The sequence below is a fragment of the Peromyscus californicus genome, unplaced genomic scaffold (genome assembly GCF_007827085.1).
Source record: "Peromyscus californicus insignis strain IS unplaced genomic scaffold, ASM782708v3 Scaffold_14__1_contigs__length_90479793_seg_2, whole genome shotgun sequence".
Lineage (NCBI taxonomy): Eukaryota > Metazoa > Chordata > Mammalia > Rodentia > Cricetidae > Peromyscus > Peromyscus californicus.
In genome coordinates, this window is record NW_026294436.1 from 73196821 (window position 1) to 73213518 (window position 16698).

At 40.1% G+C, this 16698-nt stretch overlaps 1 protein-coding gene across 1 annotated transcript in view; it reads left to right on the forward strand.

Moving 5' to 3' along the window:
• The window catches only part of Ush2a (usherin), a 706426-nt gene that overhangs the window by 117827 nt on the left and 571901 nt on the right, over positions 1-16698 (forward strand). The window contains exons 9-10 of the mRNA XM_052737975.1: positions 5929-6124; positions 7947-8077. Of these exons, the coding sequence (XP_052593935.1) occupies positions 5929-6124; positions 7947-8077 (327 nt within the window). The remainder of the gene's footprint in view (positions 1-5928; positions 6125-7946; positions 8078-16698) is intronic.

Sequence of the window (16698 nt, forward strand, 5' to 3'; positions counted from 1 at the left end):
TTTGAGAATCTTCATCTCCCATTCCTTCCTAACTGCTCCCAGATCCACCCATACCTCTTCACCCCTTCCCAACTTCATGCCATCCCTCCCATAACCCACAAAGTTCAATTTATCTTTTTGGATGTGGAGATGACCCACATACCTGGAACCTCACCCTTAAAGAAAACTGACTATCCTTCCCCAAGAAGACATCAACTATCAAAAACACTGTAATATATTGCAATAAATATACACCGTGGAGAAAAACTAGCCATAAAATACAAATGTAACACAAATCTTAGAAGGTCTTATTAATAAAAAAAACCTGGAGCCACATATTGGGACAAAAGTGAAAGATCAGAGGGATATAACAAGCCACAGCCAACCTCACCTCACCTACACTTCAGCTGATCCTCTTTTCTCAGGCTGAAAGCATCTGAGTCCTCACCTGGAAAGTATCTCAGCTGAACTGCTTAAAAGCCTCTAGTTCCTGGTCCTCGAGCCTTATATACCTTTCTGCTTCCTGCCATTGCTTCCTGTGATTAAAGGCATGTGTCCTTCCCAAGCAAAGATATGAGATCTCAAGTGCTGGAATTAAAGGTGTGTGCCACCACACCTGGCTCTGTTCCCAGTGTGGCCTAGAACTCACAGAGATCTAGACCGATCACTGCCTCCTGAGTGATAGGATTAAAGACATGTGTGCCACTACTGTCTGGCCTCTATGTCTAATCTAGTGGCTGGCTCTGTCCTCTGATCCCCAGATAAGTTTTATTTGTTAGAGCACAAATAAAATATCACCACATACAAAAGCCACTTTTGCGTGCCACCCATAGACAATCCCAACAAGTAGTGTGTAGAACTACTTTCAGACTTGATATTATTTATACTGTGGGTAAACCTGTAATGTCTCCTTGTGTCTTCTTCAAGTTGGCTATATACAGCAATGAAACCCCCTTTATCTAGAAAATAGGATTATATTCTACATGCTACTTGATTTTAAAATCTAAGCCATATGATGAATTCACATCTGTATCTGTATGTATTTGCATTATGTTTAAGTTGAGATGTATGCTTACTTTTGGGCATTGAAAATATTTCATTCTTTTCAGTATAATAAACACATCTCAAGATGTCAGTTCTTTCCTATGAATTTGAAGCAATTCAACACAGAAGTTTCTAAGTGCAGAATCAGGCTCATGTGTTGCTCTGATGGTGAAGTAAATAGCTATCCTAGAGGTAGATTTGTACTAATTAATTATCTTGATGAATTCCTATGACTATGGTATTTTCAGTGTTAAAATGCCCAAACTGATAACTGTGTTTATCTTCATCAGGAAACATAATGTTACCCATTTTGCCTACGTTTTAAAGCTGTGTGTCAAAGGAAGCCTAGCTGTTCCAATAACAAGTCATGACCAGGATCAAAACCATTCCAAAAGTCTGTAGCAAAATTCCTCTTTAATTGAAAACATCAAGGAAGCCAGGATTGTGTTTTGGGAGCATTGATGCGGTATTTAATTCAGTCTTATCACAAGGCTTTGTGGTAGTGGCTTGTAGGTTGAAAATGAGGACAAAATATCAAATGAGGAAAAAAAAAGAATCTGGATCAAAAGCGAAAGGAAAAAACAGTGTTGTTTCCATGGACATCAGAGGCCTTCTTTTGCTGGCTCTGCTCCTCCAACTCTAGCAAGTGCCTCCCCACATTCAGCCTGCGGTTACTTTGTGGAACACAAACTGCACATGTGACCAGTGTGACAAGGCCACATGCCTGCATCCTTACTGTTCTCCACCAACTTCTATGAAGAAAGTACGATTTGAAACATCACCTTAGGGTGAGAAAATTCTTTCAATAAGATTTCTTTTGAAGTAAAGCAAAACAAAACAGCAACAAAGAAAACCAAATTTTAATAGAAAGTAAGCTTGAGATTGTTTTCATGCAGTAAAATTTTGCCTTTCCTTAAGTTTTTACAATGCAGCAGAGGTTCACAAGTATAGACATGAGCATGGTTGCATGGATGAAGACATGAGCATGGTTATATGGGTGTTGGACCTGGACAAGGTGACTCTGGAAGTTCATTTTTTTTTTTTCATTCAAATCCCAGGAACCAGAAGTTGAGTTTTCTTCTGTTCTTAATTTTATTCAAGTAGAGTGCCTCTCCCCTAGATCCACAGCCACTTGAGACGGTTGCATCCCATTGGCATCTGATGGCTCCTAGAAGTAGAGGTCTATAAAGTTTCTGCTGGTTTAGATATACATGATGAAAATGACCCAGAAATAATGCTCCCTCATATTTTACTTTTTACTCTATTCTGTAGACCACATGGTCTGAGTAAATCATGGGCCAGTACCTTGCAGTTTGCAGAATCCTCAAGGGTCAATGACCATATTTCCATAACATTGTGTTATGTATTCTGTTGGAGCCATCCATTCTCTGTTGGCTGTTTTCTCCTCTCCCTCACCTCATTTTCTCCTTCCTTTGTTTTTTCTTCTCCTTCTCCTCCTGTCCTTCCCTTCTTCTCCTCTTCCTCCTTTCAAACCTTCTCTCTTCTAATCTCTTTGTCTTTTGCCTCCTCCTCGATGTCTTCCCCTCCCATACCTCTTTCCCATATCCTCCATCCTATAACCTCTGATTCTGAATTGTTACATTCTAGGACTAATTTTGGACATTACTTAAGTATTATCCCCATTCTAAACCACTTTGGTTAGTGGTAAAAGTAACTTATCTTCCCTTTAGAGATGAAGAAACCAGAATTTACAGGCATAAAGTAGATTTAAGAGCTAACTTCATTCAGAAGCATTGATGGTGTCTCCTAACTTGTATAATTCTCTATGGCCAATGCCATAATGATAAAGAACATTAGTAGGCCTTATTCTTTGAGGGTCAATCAGGTTCCCATTGTGTTTGTAAACTGTTTTTATTACCATACAGTGAGCATATGTATGAGTTATGGTATGCAGCATGATAGTTTAGCACAGGGGCATAGTGTGTAATGATTACACAGGGATTCTTGTGCTGTGGGATGTTGTTCTATATGCTGTGAATATGTGTTTCTCTGATTGGTTGATAAATAAAACACTGATTGGCCAGTAGACAGGCAGGAAGTATAGGCGGGGCAAGCAGATGAGATTTCTGGGAAGAGGAAGGACAGTCAGGAGTTGCCAGCCGGACACAGAGGAAGCAAGATGACAAGGCAGAACTGAAAAAAGGTACCAAGCCATGTGGCTAAACATAGATAAGAATTATGGGTTAATTTAAGTGTAAGAGCTAGTCATTAATAAGCCTGAGCTAATGGCCATACAGTTTTTATTAATATAAGCCTCTGTGTGTTTACTTTGGGTCTGAGTGGTTGCAGGACCAGGCAGGACACAGAAAAACTTCCAACTACATTCTTGTTATTTTCATGATCTCTAATGCCTGTGATTTCTTTACATGGAGAATAGTAAGGTCCTTTCAGGTGGCTACTTGAAGTTTTTTTTTTTTTTTTTTTTTTTTTTTTTTTACAGTTAATTGCCAACTATAGTTGCACAGAAGTGCTTCAGAACACCAGAAGTCTTTCCTCTGGTTAAACTGCACTCACTCCTGTGTTCATTACCTAGTTAACCTCAAGTCTCCTCCTGGCACACCACAGCTTCGGTGACCTCTGTGCTGCTTCATCACCTGTGTGGCTTCCACGTGTCATCATGGATATGCCGTTTTGTTGCTCTGTGCTGATTTATTTCAATTAGCAGGAGTTCCACCATGTCCCTGGAAATGGCGTGATTCCATTCCTTGTATAGCTGAATACAATCCCACTGTGTCCATAAGCCACAGTATATTCATCCACTTGTATACTGATGGGAGGAAATTCACTTTAAATGCCTACCTGAAGTTTAGCATATATTGAGAGCACATACCACACATTACGGTGGCCTTTTATTTTGCAGTCATAAGCAACAATAATTATACTTTCTGACATCTAGCCTGCAACTAACTCCAACATTTATTTTGAAATGTTTGTTTGGTGTATGATTATTGCCAGCTAGGGAACATTTAACTTCTCTCTCTCTCTCTCTCTCTCTCTCTCTCTCTCTCTCTCTCTCTCTCTTTCTCTCTCTCTCTCTCTCTCTCTCTCCTTCCTTCCTTCCTTCCTTCCTTCTTTTTTCTTTCTTTCTTGCTAATGTGTCATGGTGCCTGCCTATAATTTCAGCACTTGGAAAACTGAGGCAGGAGGATTACTGTGAGTTCAAGGCCAGTTTGGATTTCATAGTGAGTTCATTGCTAATCTGGGTTACTAGGCAAGACTCTGTCTCAAAATCTCAGGTGGCCAAAGACCTGTAGCTAGCATTGGTTAGTTGTGTCTTTGTTTGGCTAAAAGGGTTTGTTTTCTAGCTGCAAGTGCCTTTGAGGCTGATATCATCATAGCTGACCATGAACACTGTGTGCAAACATTAGCCTGCTATTGAGTGTTCCCTAAACATGTCCAAGAAGAGATTTATTTGGACACTGGTATCAGAGTCAAATGTGAATTTTCAGCAATCACCTTAGCAACTACCTTTCTTCTCTTACTATGTAGACAGTGTAGGCCATATAAAAATAGATATCTAGCATATATCTATGCTAAGGGAGGGTTGTAAGGGAGCCAAGGCTGCAATGCAGGACAGGAATATGACACAGGTGTCACTATAGGACAAAGGATGGGGATATAGCATGACCATCTCTAGAGAACAGTGGGAAAAAGAAAGTGGCCAGCTACTCCAGCTCACGACATAGAAGTAGTTATAGCTAAAAAGGAATTTCATCACTATAAGAGTATTAGAGAACCCTGAAAACTGACTGAAATCCAGGGGTGCATTCTTTATGAATGACTATAGCTCCAGTCCCCTGCATCTGGACATTGCAGCCTGATGTTTATGTAGCCTTCATATTTTCTTCTCTGTTTGTTTTCTTCCTCCTCAGTTAAGTAGAAGAGAAACCCAGACTTTGCTTCATGTTAAAATGTTCAGTATACTGTGAAATAGGAACACAATGGAAAAGAGAATTCTTATTTATTTTTTTAAAAAATATAAAGGAAGAAATTGCTGAACTCTGTACAAATTCAAGGAGAAATTGTATTTTGCAAATATTTGGATTTATTGGTCCTAAATCATCAATGATACTGATTTTTTACTTCCTTACTTGGCATGCACAGCTGATGTGTCTTCAGTGCTTGAGTTGCCATCTAAACTATGTATACAGGACCAGTAACCGATCCCATTTCCTTTCTCAGGCAGGCAAGTAGGTGTAGTGTTACCTCTTTGTTAGTGACCAGCTTAGACAATACTTCACAACACAGGTGTTCAAGAAACAGAATGAACATGGTGATCTACCACAGTACAGCAAAGGGAAGGATTGTGTCAGCATACCAAAGCTTAGGTGAGATGAAGGCCATCAAACACTCTTCAAAGTACCGTTGATGAGATTCTTTACAAAGAGTGAGATCAATTCATTTCTCAATTCACTGCAGAGTTTGAGACTGTAGGGGGATAAGTTAATATTAATTTTACTGTTTGTGATTTCCTTTACTCTTAGAGCTCAGAGTAGGGAGATTTTAATATTTCAACATAACTTTAAAGGTTGTAGAAGAATCCTAAGCCATGCCTTTTTTTATGATTTATAAAATAGTTTAAAAGACAAACTAGTCAGAAGTTCTTTTTTTTTTTTTTTTTTTTTTTTTTTGGTTTTTTGAGACAGGGTTTCTCTGTGTAGCTTTGCGCCTCTCCTGAAACTCACTTGGTAGCCCAGGCTGGCCTCGAACTCACAGAGATCCGCCTGGCTCTGCCTCCCGAGTGCTGGGATTAAAGGCGTGCGCCACCACCGCCTGGCCAGAAGTTCTTAACTTATAAGTTTTAATTTACATTTCCTGACAGTGATGGGTACCTGAATCAAAAAGACATGGCGTTGTATTTCTTCTGACATTTTATCGTTGCAGTGTGATCGCTGCTTGCCTCTTTATAATGACAAGCCTTTCCACAGTGGCGATGATGTTCATGCATTCAACTGTAAGCCTTGTCTGTGCAACAGCCATGCCAGAAGCTGCCATTATGATGCTTCTGTGGACCCATTTCCTCTGGAGCACAGCAGAGGCAGTGGAGGAGTCTGTGACGACTGCCAGCATCACACAACAGGTAATCCTGAATCCAGAATGACTGGCTCAGCCTGTGGGGCCATGGGTGCCTGTCTCTAGATGCATGATATTTTAAATTATGACACAGTTATCCTATTTGGGAATGAGCTTTCACTTTGTTAAGTTTAAAGACAAAAGCTGTTTCATCAAACCTTCTCCATTCAGAAACAGTCCTTCATTGTACGTTTGCAGGAAAGTGTTCCTCCGGAAGGGTTCACACCATTGGCTGAACTACTGACTTTGATAGTTTAGCCTAGCTCAGTTTGAATACATCCTCACAGTAAGTCACTTGTGTGACTTACATTCCTGTCTTCCTTGTATCTGGTTTCACACATGGGCATGTTACATTTACTCAGGCTTTACACAGAAACCAATAATCTTTTTAAGATATAAATATATGGACCAACAAGATGTCTCATAGGAAAAGGAGCTCACTAGAGAGCCTTAACCCCTGAGCTGGATCTTCCAACCTACATGGTAGAAGGAGAGGAAAGGGTCCTACAGCCTGCCCTTTGAGTCATATAATGGTGCACACATGTCCATGTCTCTCTCTCTCTCTCTCTCTCTCTCTCTCTCTCTCTCTCTCTCTCTCTCTCTCTCACACACACACACACACACACACACACACACACACATATACACACACACACTGTAAAAAATAGGTTATAAATACAGAAGGTGATTAATATTCTCTGTAGGTTCTATTATATAAGAAGTTTCTAGCAGTTATTAAAATCACTGTTTTCTGAAAAGCAGTATTAATTAATTAATTAAATGCAGAAGCAGGTGGCATCAGTGTTTGTGAAATATAATACAAATATAATGGACTAAGAAGTTAGGTTCTTATCCATAAAATGGCAAGAGGAAAGTCTGCTTAATAAACTGAAATCCGTAGGAACTATGCTGCACACTGAATATATAAGGCTCTTCTAATACTTAACACAAGATTTATCTGGTATGTATAAATATAGTTAATTTCCTTATTCTGATACTTGAAGTAAAAAATAACTAACAGAAGCATTAAAAATTGTTAACTGCATAACAATCCATCATATTAAGAGCATTCTCCATTTTTCATAGTTTACTTCTGAAAAATACATCTTTATAATTTTTGTGTGCATCTGTGTAACCACCTGTATATGTGTGTTGACCATGTGTATACATGTGGAGGCCAGAGGTTACCATCAACTGTCTTCTTCAGTCACCCTCCACCTTATCTCTCTTTGCCTGGAACTCATTCGTTTGGCTGGCCTGGCTGGTCAGTGAGCACCAGGGACCCATCTGTCACTGGGTAATTGGTGTGTGCCGCCCCCTGTGCCTGGCTGTTTTTGTCTGTACCAGGTATCAGATTCAAGTCCTCTTGCATGCACAGCAAGGGCCTTAGGACTACGTTAGCTCCATGACTCTCTACAAACCTTTGTAATACAGCATTCCCACTTCCTCCCACTGATGTAGATGTCATCGCCACATGTGTAGCAGTTGCTTACATTCTGCTTTAGGAATAAGTACCTGGCCATAGGAATGCAATTTTAAGTTTAGAAATGCATTCTTTTAAAATGCATGCTCCCTTATAAAGCAAAACTTCTCGGAAGTATGGCATGGTATAACAGATGGGCGTTTAATGGGGTAAAGCACCATTTGGAACAGGTTCACCATTTCATATGCTCCGGATCACTAAATTGGCAGGTAGAGATGAAAGGTGCATTAAAATGGACGTCCCGAAAATTATAGAATTTCCTCAAAGGAATACAGTCTTTAATCTTGAATTATGTAGCCGATTGTAATGAATTATGAGTCATAATGGATAACCTATCCCGACACAGGGAGAAACTGTGAGTCGTGCCAGAATTACTTTTACCGACCTGTTGGTGCAGATCCTTCTGCTCTCGATGTCTGCAAGCCTTGTGACTGTCACCCTGCAGGGACTAGAAATGGCAACCTCCTCTGTGACCCGGTGAGTTACTTCAGCCACAGGAGGTAACGGATGGCTCTCCTGCCAGAGATGAGTTCAGACAGTCTCCCAGGGTCTTCAGTTCTGTATGTTCCAGGAAGTTCTAAGTTGCCATTTAAGAGATGGCCAAGGTAGATAGGACCTTGAGTAGTGTCCATCGTGAGTGTGCACTGGGTGCTATGTAGTGGTCCCTTTCTAGAAAAGAATGACTTATTTTTATTTTAATTTTGAAAATGTCAAAAAGAATTGGAGAATGGGAATTCTATTCAAACTTCCAGGTAGTGAAGTATTTTTTAAATAATTTATAAATAAGATGCTTTAATCCCAAAGCCAATAGAAGATAGTACTGCAAAAGCCAATTGCATGAAGACCCTAATTGAAGTCATGGTGTTTCTCTACTTCTAAATGTTGCATTTCTACCTGCCTAATAGTTTAAAATACAATATTTTGTTTATATTCTTAAAATACATTTATTATCTATGTCCCAGATTTTGATGTGTGACTTACATGAAAGCAGATCTTCAATCAATGGGTTTCTAAGTCCTACTTCTAGCCATTGAATAGCTCTGTGTTAAAGTGGGTTATCCTTATCTCTAGTTTTGACCTGTCACCCTCATATCAACAAATGACTTCAGATAAAGGAAAATTTATCTTATAAAGTCAACTCAATGATTGTATTAATTTTAATGAATGCATATTATTTTGAACAGTTGAGAACATAAAGGTTAGAGCAATAACCCAGTTGTAGGACATTTTATGAATTACATTGTAGACATAATAAATTCAAAACAAGATATAAGATATATTTGTTGCATTACTTTCAGCAAACCTTGAACAGAGCTTTTCAAAACAAGTTGCTGTGGCAGTTGCTTGTAATCTTGGAATTTGGAAGACAGACACAGGGAGATCATCAGTTTGAGACCAACCAGCTAGAGCCAGAAGGCAACTTTGAAGCCAGCCTTTGCTATATGGCAATACTGGCTGGACATGCACATTAGCGACCTTCACATTAAGACCAGAGTGAGCTGTGCCTGTAAACTTCTGGGAGGGCTACAAGAAAAACACAACCCACAGCAAGAGATGGTGAGCAGTACAGAAACAGCAGCACAGACTCCTCTGTGGAAAGTAAAATGTGCACCCACTAGGGAAAACAGCCTAGTGTTCCTCAGAATACTGCCCAGTGTTTTACCATGGGACCTATACCAACATTATTCCCAATAACCAAAATATGACATGAGCTAACTCCATATCAACTGATAAATGGATGAGTGAAATAGAGCTTAAGATGAATGTAGAGGATGGACTAGGGACAAAGAAGACAGGAAGTTATTAAATATTTTATGCATGAAGCTGGGTGGTGGTGGTACACGCCTTTAATCCCAAAATCTGGAGGCCAAGGCAGGCAGATCTCTGTGAGTTCGAGGCTAGCCTGGTCTACAGAGTGAGATCCAGGACAGGCACCAAAAGTACACAGAGAAACCCTGTCTCGAAAAAACAAACAAACAAAAACAATAAATATTTTATGTATGATTATTTAAGTGGACAAAAATAATCTAGTTTAAAAAAGTATAAAAATGTATATGCCCTATAATATACTAATTTTGGTCCTTTGTATTTCCTTTAAAATGATTTCCTTTCCGATTCTGTTTCATTTGTGATTTTTATGGTGGTAAAGCAAGATAATTCTCCTTAAATCTAATATGTAGCAAAAGAGAGTGACATATGGGGCGTGTACATAAATGGAAAGAGCAGCAAGGTTTACCAGACTTAAAACCATCACAAGTCTATCTCTAATCCACATCCGTATTTTACAGTATTTTCTTACTTTTTCATTCTTTAAGTACAGAAATCATTGATGACTTTAAGAATATTTTCCATAATACAATGTCTAAATAAAAGTACAATTTTTTAAAAATTTTACTGTCCTTTTCAATGGAATGAAATACACACAAAGTCAACGAGAATGTAAGAACTATAAACTATTACATTCATTTCAGAAAGTTTAAAAATCCATGGAAATATAAGCTTTAATAATATTAGGGAGCTTCCATGGACATTAGGTTGTATTTCAAGTCTCATTTTGTTATAGTAACTGAGGAATCACACTAGCACCAAATGGCCTGCCTTGCCCTGTTCTGTGATCTCTGTTCTAAAAGGGAACTTTCCCTCCATCCCTGGTCACTGGAATCTCAATCCAGACCCATGAGATAGGACAGATTAATCTCCTAATCTCCTTCTAGCATAAGGAGCTCTGTATTTCCGCCCTATGTGAATGCCAGGACTTTGAGAATAGCATGAAGCAATGCTGAGTCATTGAATCCTAAAAATTCTTACTCCAAAGTCAAGACCAAGAGAACATGTGAATCAGAACAGTGTTAATGGGGAAGTAAAATGAATAATCAGCATTTTACAGGAGTTCTGACACAGAGCCCATGGATCTCACGGCTAGCCTTGTAGGTTCAGAGCATCTGTGTACCTTTAAATTGTACACAAGCACATCACTATGTTTTCTTTCTTCCTGAGTTCCTATCTGGTATTTCTGAGGCAGAGGGTGTTAGTGTTTCCACAACCCTCAGAAGAAGCATTTGACAGTCCTTCACAGGACCCTGGGAAAGAGGCCCTGTTTTCATATGACAGGCTTGAGTATTAGCAGAGGAGCCTGTGAAGGAAGTTCCCAGGGTGCCACTCTACCATCATTCCTTTGTGCACGAGAAAGTGTGAGTGTGTAAATGTGTACACACACATCGCGCATGTATAGAGGTTGGAGGACAACTTTGAAGAGCTGTTTCCCCTTTCCATAGTAGGCTCTGGGGACTGAACGCAGGCCTTCAGTTTTGTGTGGCTAGTGTTTTCCTGACTGAGGTATCTCACTGGTCCCTTGCATCCCATTTTAAAAACAAATTATTTCCTATGTTTCCCACATGATGAGACTCTGTTAAGTTGTATCAAATCATGCTCTAAGCTATGGTCTCAGCAGTTGACGTCCTCCCTTAAGTTATATTTTTTAAATGGAAAGATGAAACAACTAAAGTACAAAAGTTGGCTAGAACCTGGAGAAGGAGCTGCAAGTACACAAGCAGAGATGCTGATTATTGCAGTGCTCAGTAAATCACCAGTAGACAGCTACATCAGCACCAGGACAGACAGAGAAGGCTAAGAAATGCTAGACCTGAGTGAAAAAGGACTGAGGAGTGATACGGAAGAGAAATGCATCAGAACAGACTAAACAGATATAAGAAATAAACCCACTGGGCGGTGGTGGCACACGCCTTTAATCCCAGCACTTGGGAGGCAGAGGCAGGCAGATCTCTGTGAGTTCGAGGCCAGCCTGGTCTACAGAGGAAAGGCACAAAGCTACACAGAGAAACCCTGTCTCGGGAAAAAAACAAAAAAGCAATAAACCCAAAATTTCTTAGTAAATGAGGAGACAGATTTAACAACACCCAAACATAAGAAGAAAACACCTTTCTGTTTACACATATACCAAATCCTATTTCTTATACCAAATACTATTAATGATACAGATATAGATTTTAAAATAGCCATATCTGTAGGAAATAGTGTTAGTAACAAACTGGAAACAATAGTGTTCTAAACAGAGATTGGAGTAAATATCACTATATGTCCCTCTGCCCTTAATGAGTACCTGACATTCAGATTATTACCTTCTTTAATACCAAGCAGTTTGAATACTTTACAAGGAATGTTTAAATTGTTGATTCATTTATCTCTTTCTTACTTTGGAGAGACAAATTACTCTTCCAAATAAAATTTGTATTCCAACTTAGTTAACTAAAGACATGCTGAACAGGCTGTCTCCTCTGTAAGTTGGGAACAGCTTTTCTCACTTTTACTAAAACACAACAAAAAATGATTACTAAATTCAAATGAGCAAATTTTCCTAAGAGTATATTTTGAAAGACTTCTTGTGTGTGTGTGTGTGTGTGTGTGTGTGTGTGTGTGTGTGTGTGTGTTGCATGGGAGGGGTGCCAGGTGTGTGCAGGTATCTACAGAAACCAGAACAAGGCAGTGGATTCCCTAGATCTGGAGTTATATGAGTGCTGCAAACTGAACCTGGGTCCTCTGCAAGAGCAGTAAGTGCTCTTAACCATTGACTCAGCCACCTCCCCAGATCTTAAAAGTGTATTTTTGATGAAGCATTATAAACACAAAATGTCCATCGCTTCATGTTAGAAATAAATGCTACTATAACATCTAACATTTACAGAGTAAAACACTATTTTGTTAATAACTCCTGTATTATTTTTCAGCAAACCCCAAGCCCAGGTTCTACAACTGTGACATCTAGATAACATTTGCAATAGAAGTGCTCTAAGTTAAACCGGTGACATACTTTACATGCACCAAAGATCCAAGGAACAGTTTGAAGTCTGAGTGAAATGAACTTAAACCAGTAGAGGAGAAAAAAAAAAAAAGCCCAAGCTGATACGATATGAAATGGAGCCAGGAAGGCCAGAGCCGGTCTGTTTCCTCCCACTCCGGGCATCAGCGCTGCCAGGAACAGCAGTGCGCAGGCCCTCCCGGGCTGAGCAGGGTCTTGGCATCTGCCATGGCTTCCTGTGAACAGACCAGAATTTTATCTCTCACGCACCCCTTAGAGACTGCCATGGGGAAGTCTGGTCGTTCAGAGGGAAGCACTTCCTCAGAAATGCCTTTTGGAGGAGGAGGAGGAGGAAGGACAGCATAAAAACACACCAGGCTGACAACTGTCAGGCACTGTAGAACAGAAAGGAAAAGACGTGTCAGTTTCACACCAGTGTGGAAGCGTCTCTTCTCGGATGAGTGTTTTCAGCAGGTGAACAAGAGGATAGAGAGTGGAATCACCAAACACTTGAATGTAAGCAAGTGTTATGATACATGTTCTTCACTGGCATTTTCCAGTCCATGACATTCGTATGTCGCAGAAGCTGCTGCATATGTAATTTATTTTTGAAGTAGAGTGAGCACCTAGTGAGTACCAGGTAGCCTTTTCCACTAATGCCAGGAACTTAGGGAAAAGTCATTGTATCTACACTGGGAATAAATGGTCACTCCCCAAACTGACTGCTTACGCAGGGCTGTGCCAACTCCTGGCATGTGGAAAACACTGTAGACAGGTAGAGAGAGGTTTTTTCCTGGAAGCATGAGCAGAATGATGAGCTATTTCATAAATACTCTGTGTGTGTGTGTGTGTGTGTGTGTGTGTGTGTTTACAGGACTATGTGTGCATGCATGTGTTTGCCGCTCACGTGGCTGCATGTGTATGTGTATGCGTGTAGGACAGAGGTCAGAGGTCAACCATAGATGCCACTTGTCAGGCTCCATCACTGATTTATATTTTTGAAAGAGGGTCTCTCTATAGTCTGGAACTCCACAGTTGAACTAGGCGGGCCAGCATTCCAGCCCAGGTATACTCCTGTCCCTGTCGGCTCAGGGTTGAGATCATAAGCGTGCCTCACTCCACCCAGCCTCTTCATGCAGTTTCTCCAGATGGAACCTGGCGCTTGCGAAGAAGCACTTGGTCACCTGAGCTGTCTCTCCCATCTCCAGAATTTTAAAAAAGAATTGCTAAAATCTGTGGTGGTATTTTACTTGTACTGAAATGTGATTTTAATTGTATGTTAATAAATAAAGTTGTCTGGGGGTCAGAGCTATTAGAGCCATAGCAAGTGCGTGGCGGCGGTGGCGCATGCCTTTAAGGACCTGGAGGGCGGTACATACAGGCAGTGACGAGGCAGTCACATGTTTGGGTTTACAACAAATGAAAAGACAAAACAAAAAAACTATAAAGACATACACACAGAAAGTAGGTTCCCTTTTCGGAGAGCTCTCTTGGCTAAAGAGGATCCCTGAATCAGGAAGGGTGAGGCTCTTAGCTCTGACCTCTTGGCTTTCTTCTCTGAATCGACTCTATATTTCTTATTTAATAAGACCGTTGGTTACATCTACAAAAATCAGTGTCTTTCTGATTTAAATTTAAATTTAGATTTAAATATTTAAATAGATTTAGTATTTAAATTTAGATTCTTATTCCAGTGTGGGGTCCTTTCCCTGAGGATCAGCAGTAATGGGGTACACAAGTAAGAGGTTCCCTTACCAGCCTGAGTCTGGGAATTAGCTGACTCATGACAGTAGGTAAATAATGATCCTGTACTTGAAGTAACCAATGCCAAATCATAGTTTCCACATGGATCAACCATGGAGCTTTGAGAATGAAGACTCCTGAGCTCCACAATTTAATTGTTCAGCTCTGGATTATTTAATTGTGTATAATTAAAGGACCAACTTGAAAAAGCAAGTACATGACAGATATAAATATATGTGTTTATTTTTTCTATGTTTAAAATGTCCTGTATGTTTGAAAAATATTTTCATGATCGTGGACATAAAATAGCCATTTTAACCCATACAATTTAGATAAATATTCTCTAATGAGCATTCTAAGAGCCATAGCTAATTCCTTTCCAACACTCAGTAGAAATTCTGAGTTCTGGACTGAGTGGTGTGGAACAATGCCCACGATCCCAGCAATTAGGACATGGGGACATTTGGGATCATGAATTCTATGTCATTTGTGGCTACAAAGTGAGTTTGAGGCAAGCCTGGGCTACATGAGACCCTACCATAAATCTACCGAACACACACATACACACACACACACACACACACACACACACAGAGAGAGAGAGAGAGAGAGAGAGAGAGAGAGAGAGAGAGAGAGAGAGAGAGAGAAGAGTATAGTCATTATCCACATAGTGTTTGCAATATTCCCTAAATATATTTATAGTCATCCAATGATTAATTTTAAATAATTTACTTCACAAGTACTATGGGGTAAGACTCTCCCAGGCACTTTGTTTGTCAAGTCATATATAAAATGGATGAACAAGTCACCTAGAACTATTAAATTTTAACTTTCTATGTGAATTACTGTGCTTATTTTTAAATGAACTAAGTGTTTTTAATTTTGTCATTTCCAAGGAAGACTCCATCCTTCCTTTGGAATTTCTTCAACTACCTATCCTGCCTATCACCACCAAGAGAAGTTTCTTTTCAATGTGAGACCTCGTTGACAAAATGTACCTGATAGGGCAGTTTCTAAGGCTCACTGAAGCCTGCCTTCTTTGCTCCCCTCTCTTCTCACTACAAAACTCTCCCATTCATCATCTTTAGCCCAACAGAACCATCTCCTTTCCTTTCCCCATTCTGAAATTGGCATTTTGAGTTCTGCAGTTCTCAGATCCTTTAAGAGTGGAACTCCTCTTCCAGGTTCTCCCATAGGGGTACTGATGCTGTCCAGGTCATGTTACTTCTGAAGGTTTCTTTTGACTCACTTTTCTTTATGTGTTCTTTTATTTGGCTCGTCGCCTGTTTTTTATGTGAATGTTGTGTGTGGTGATATTTTATTTGTGCTGAAATGTGGTGATATTTTATTTGTACTTTGATAAATAAATCTTGCCTGGAGATCAGGGGGAAAAGGCCAGCCATTTTAAGTAAACAAAGTCAGGCAGCACACACCCTTAATCCCATCACTTAGCAGGCAAGGTGTCTATGTGTTCAAGGTCATACTAGGGAACAGAGCCAAGTGTGGTGACACATGCCTTTAATCCCAGTACCAACCATAGAGACCCGGAAGTCTGTACAGACAGACAGTGACGAGGAAGTGAGGTAGCTGGTCTAAGAGCCAATGAAAGGGCAGAAAAGCAAGGCATATAAAGGCGTGGGTAGACAGGAAGTAAATCACATTTGGAAGCTGCAGAGTTGGTGAGGTAAGGTTGGCTGGTGGCTTTCCCTATTTCCCTGATCTCTCTAAGGCTTTCACCCCTATATTTGGCTCTGTGTTTTTTATTTAATAAGACCATTTAGAAATTTGTCTACAGTTATGCATGGATTTAGTTTTTTGAAGGTGTTGCTATTTATCAAAGTGATTGAACGTTGGAATTTGGGGCGATCTGAAAACTGTAGTTTGGATATAATTCAAGTTTGTCTCCCAAAGGCCATGTATCAAAGGCTTGGTCTTGCTGTGACGATATTATGACGTGATTGATGATTCCTTCTAAAAGATAGGATTTAGGAATGGTTATTATTGGGTTTTCTCCTTGTCTGTCTCATTTCCTGTCTACGTGTGTAAGTTCAGTCTGGGTTTCTGTTGGTCTTATGAACTCTGCCTGGCTTCCTCTTTGGCTAGATGTCCTCTGTTTGCATCTTCTTGGACCTTGTGAGCTCTGTCCGGCTTCTGGGACTTCAAATGTGTTCTTCTGTGTGTTTACCACTATGCCATTTGATCTCTGACTGGCTTCCTGTGCAGCCAAAACATCTCTACCTGGTGTCTTTCTGATCATGTGATCTTTGTCTCACTTCCTGTCTAACCATGTGATCTCTGAATTCCTGCAGCACATGAGCACCATCTAGCTTTCAGTCTGGTTGTGTGATCTGGCTGGTTTCTGTCTAGCCTTGTGGTCTCTGTCTGGCTTCCAGTCTGATCATGTGACCTTGGTCCCATTTCCTATCTGGCCATTTGAGTTCTGACTGGTTTCCTGTCTGGCTGAGGAAATTCTACCTCCTGCATATATTTCTTTCACTCTGATGCCATCTGCCAAAAGGTTCATCTTGAGAGCCAATGT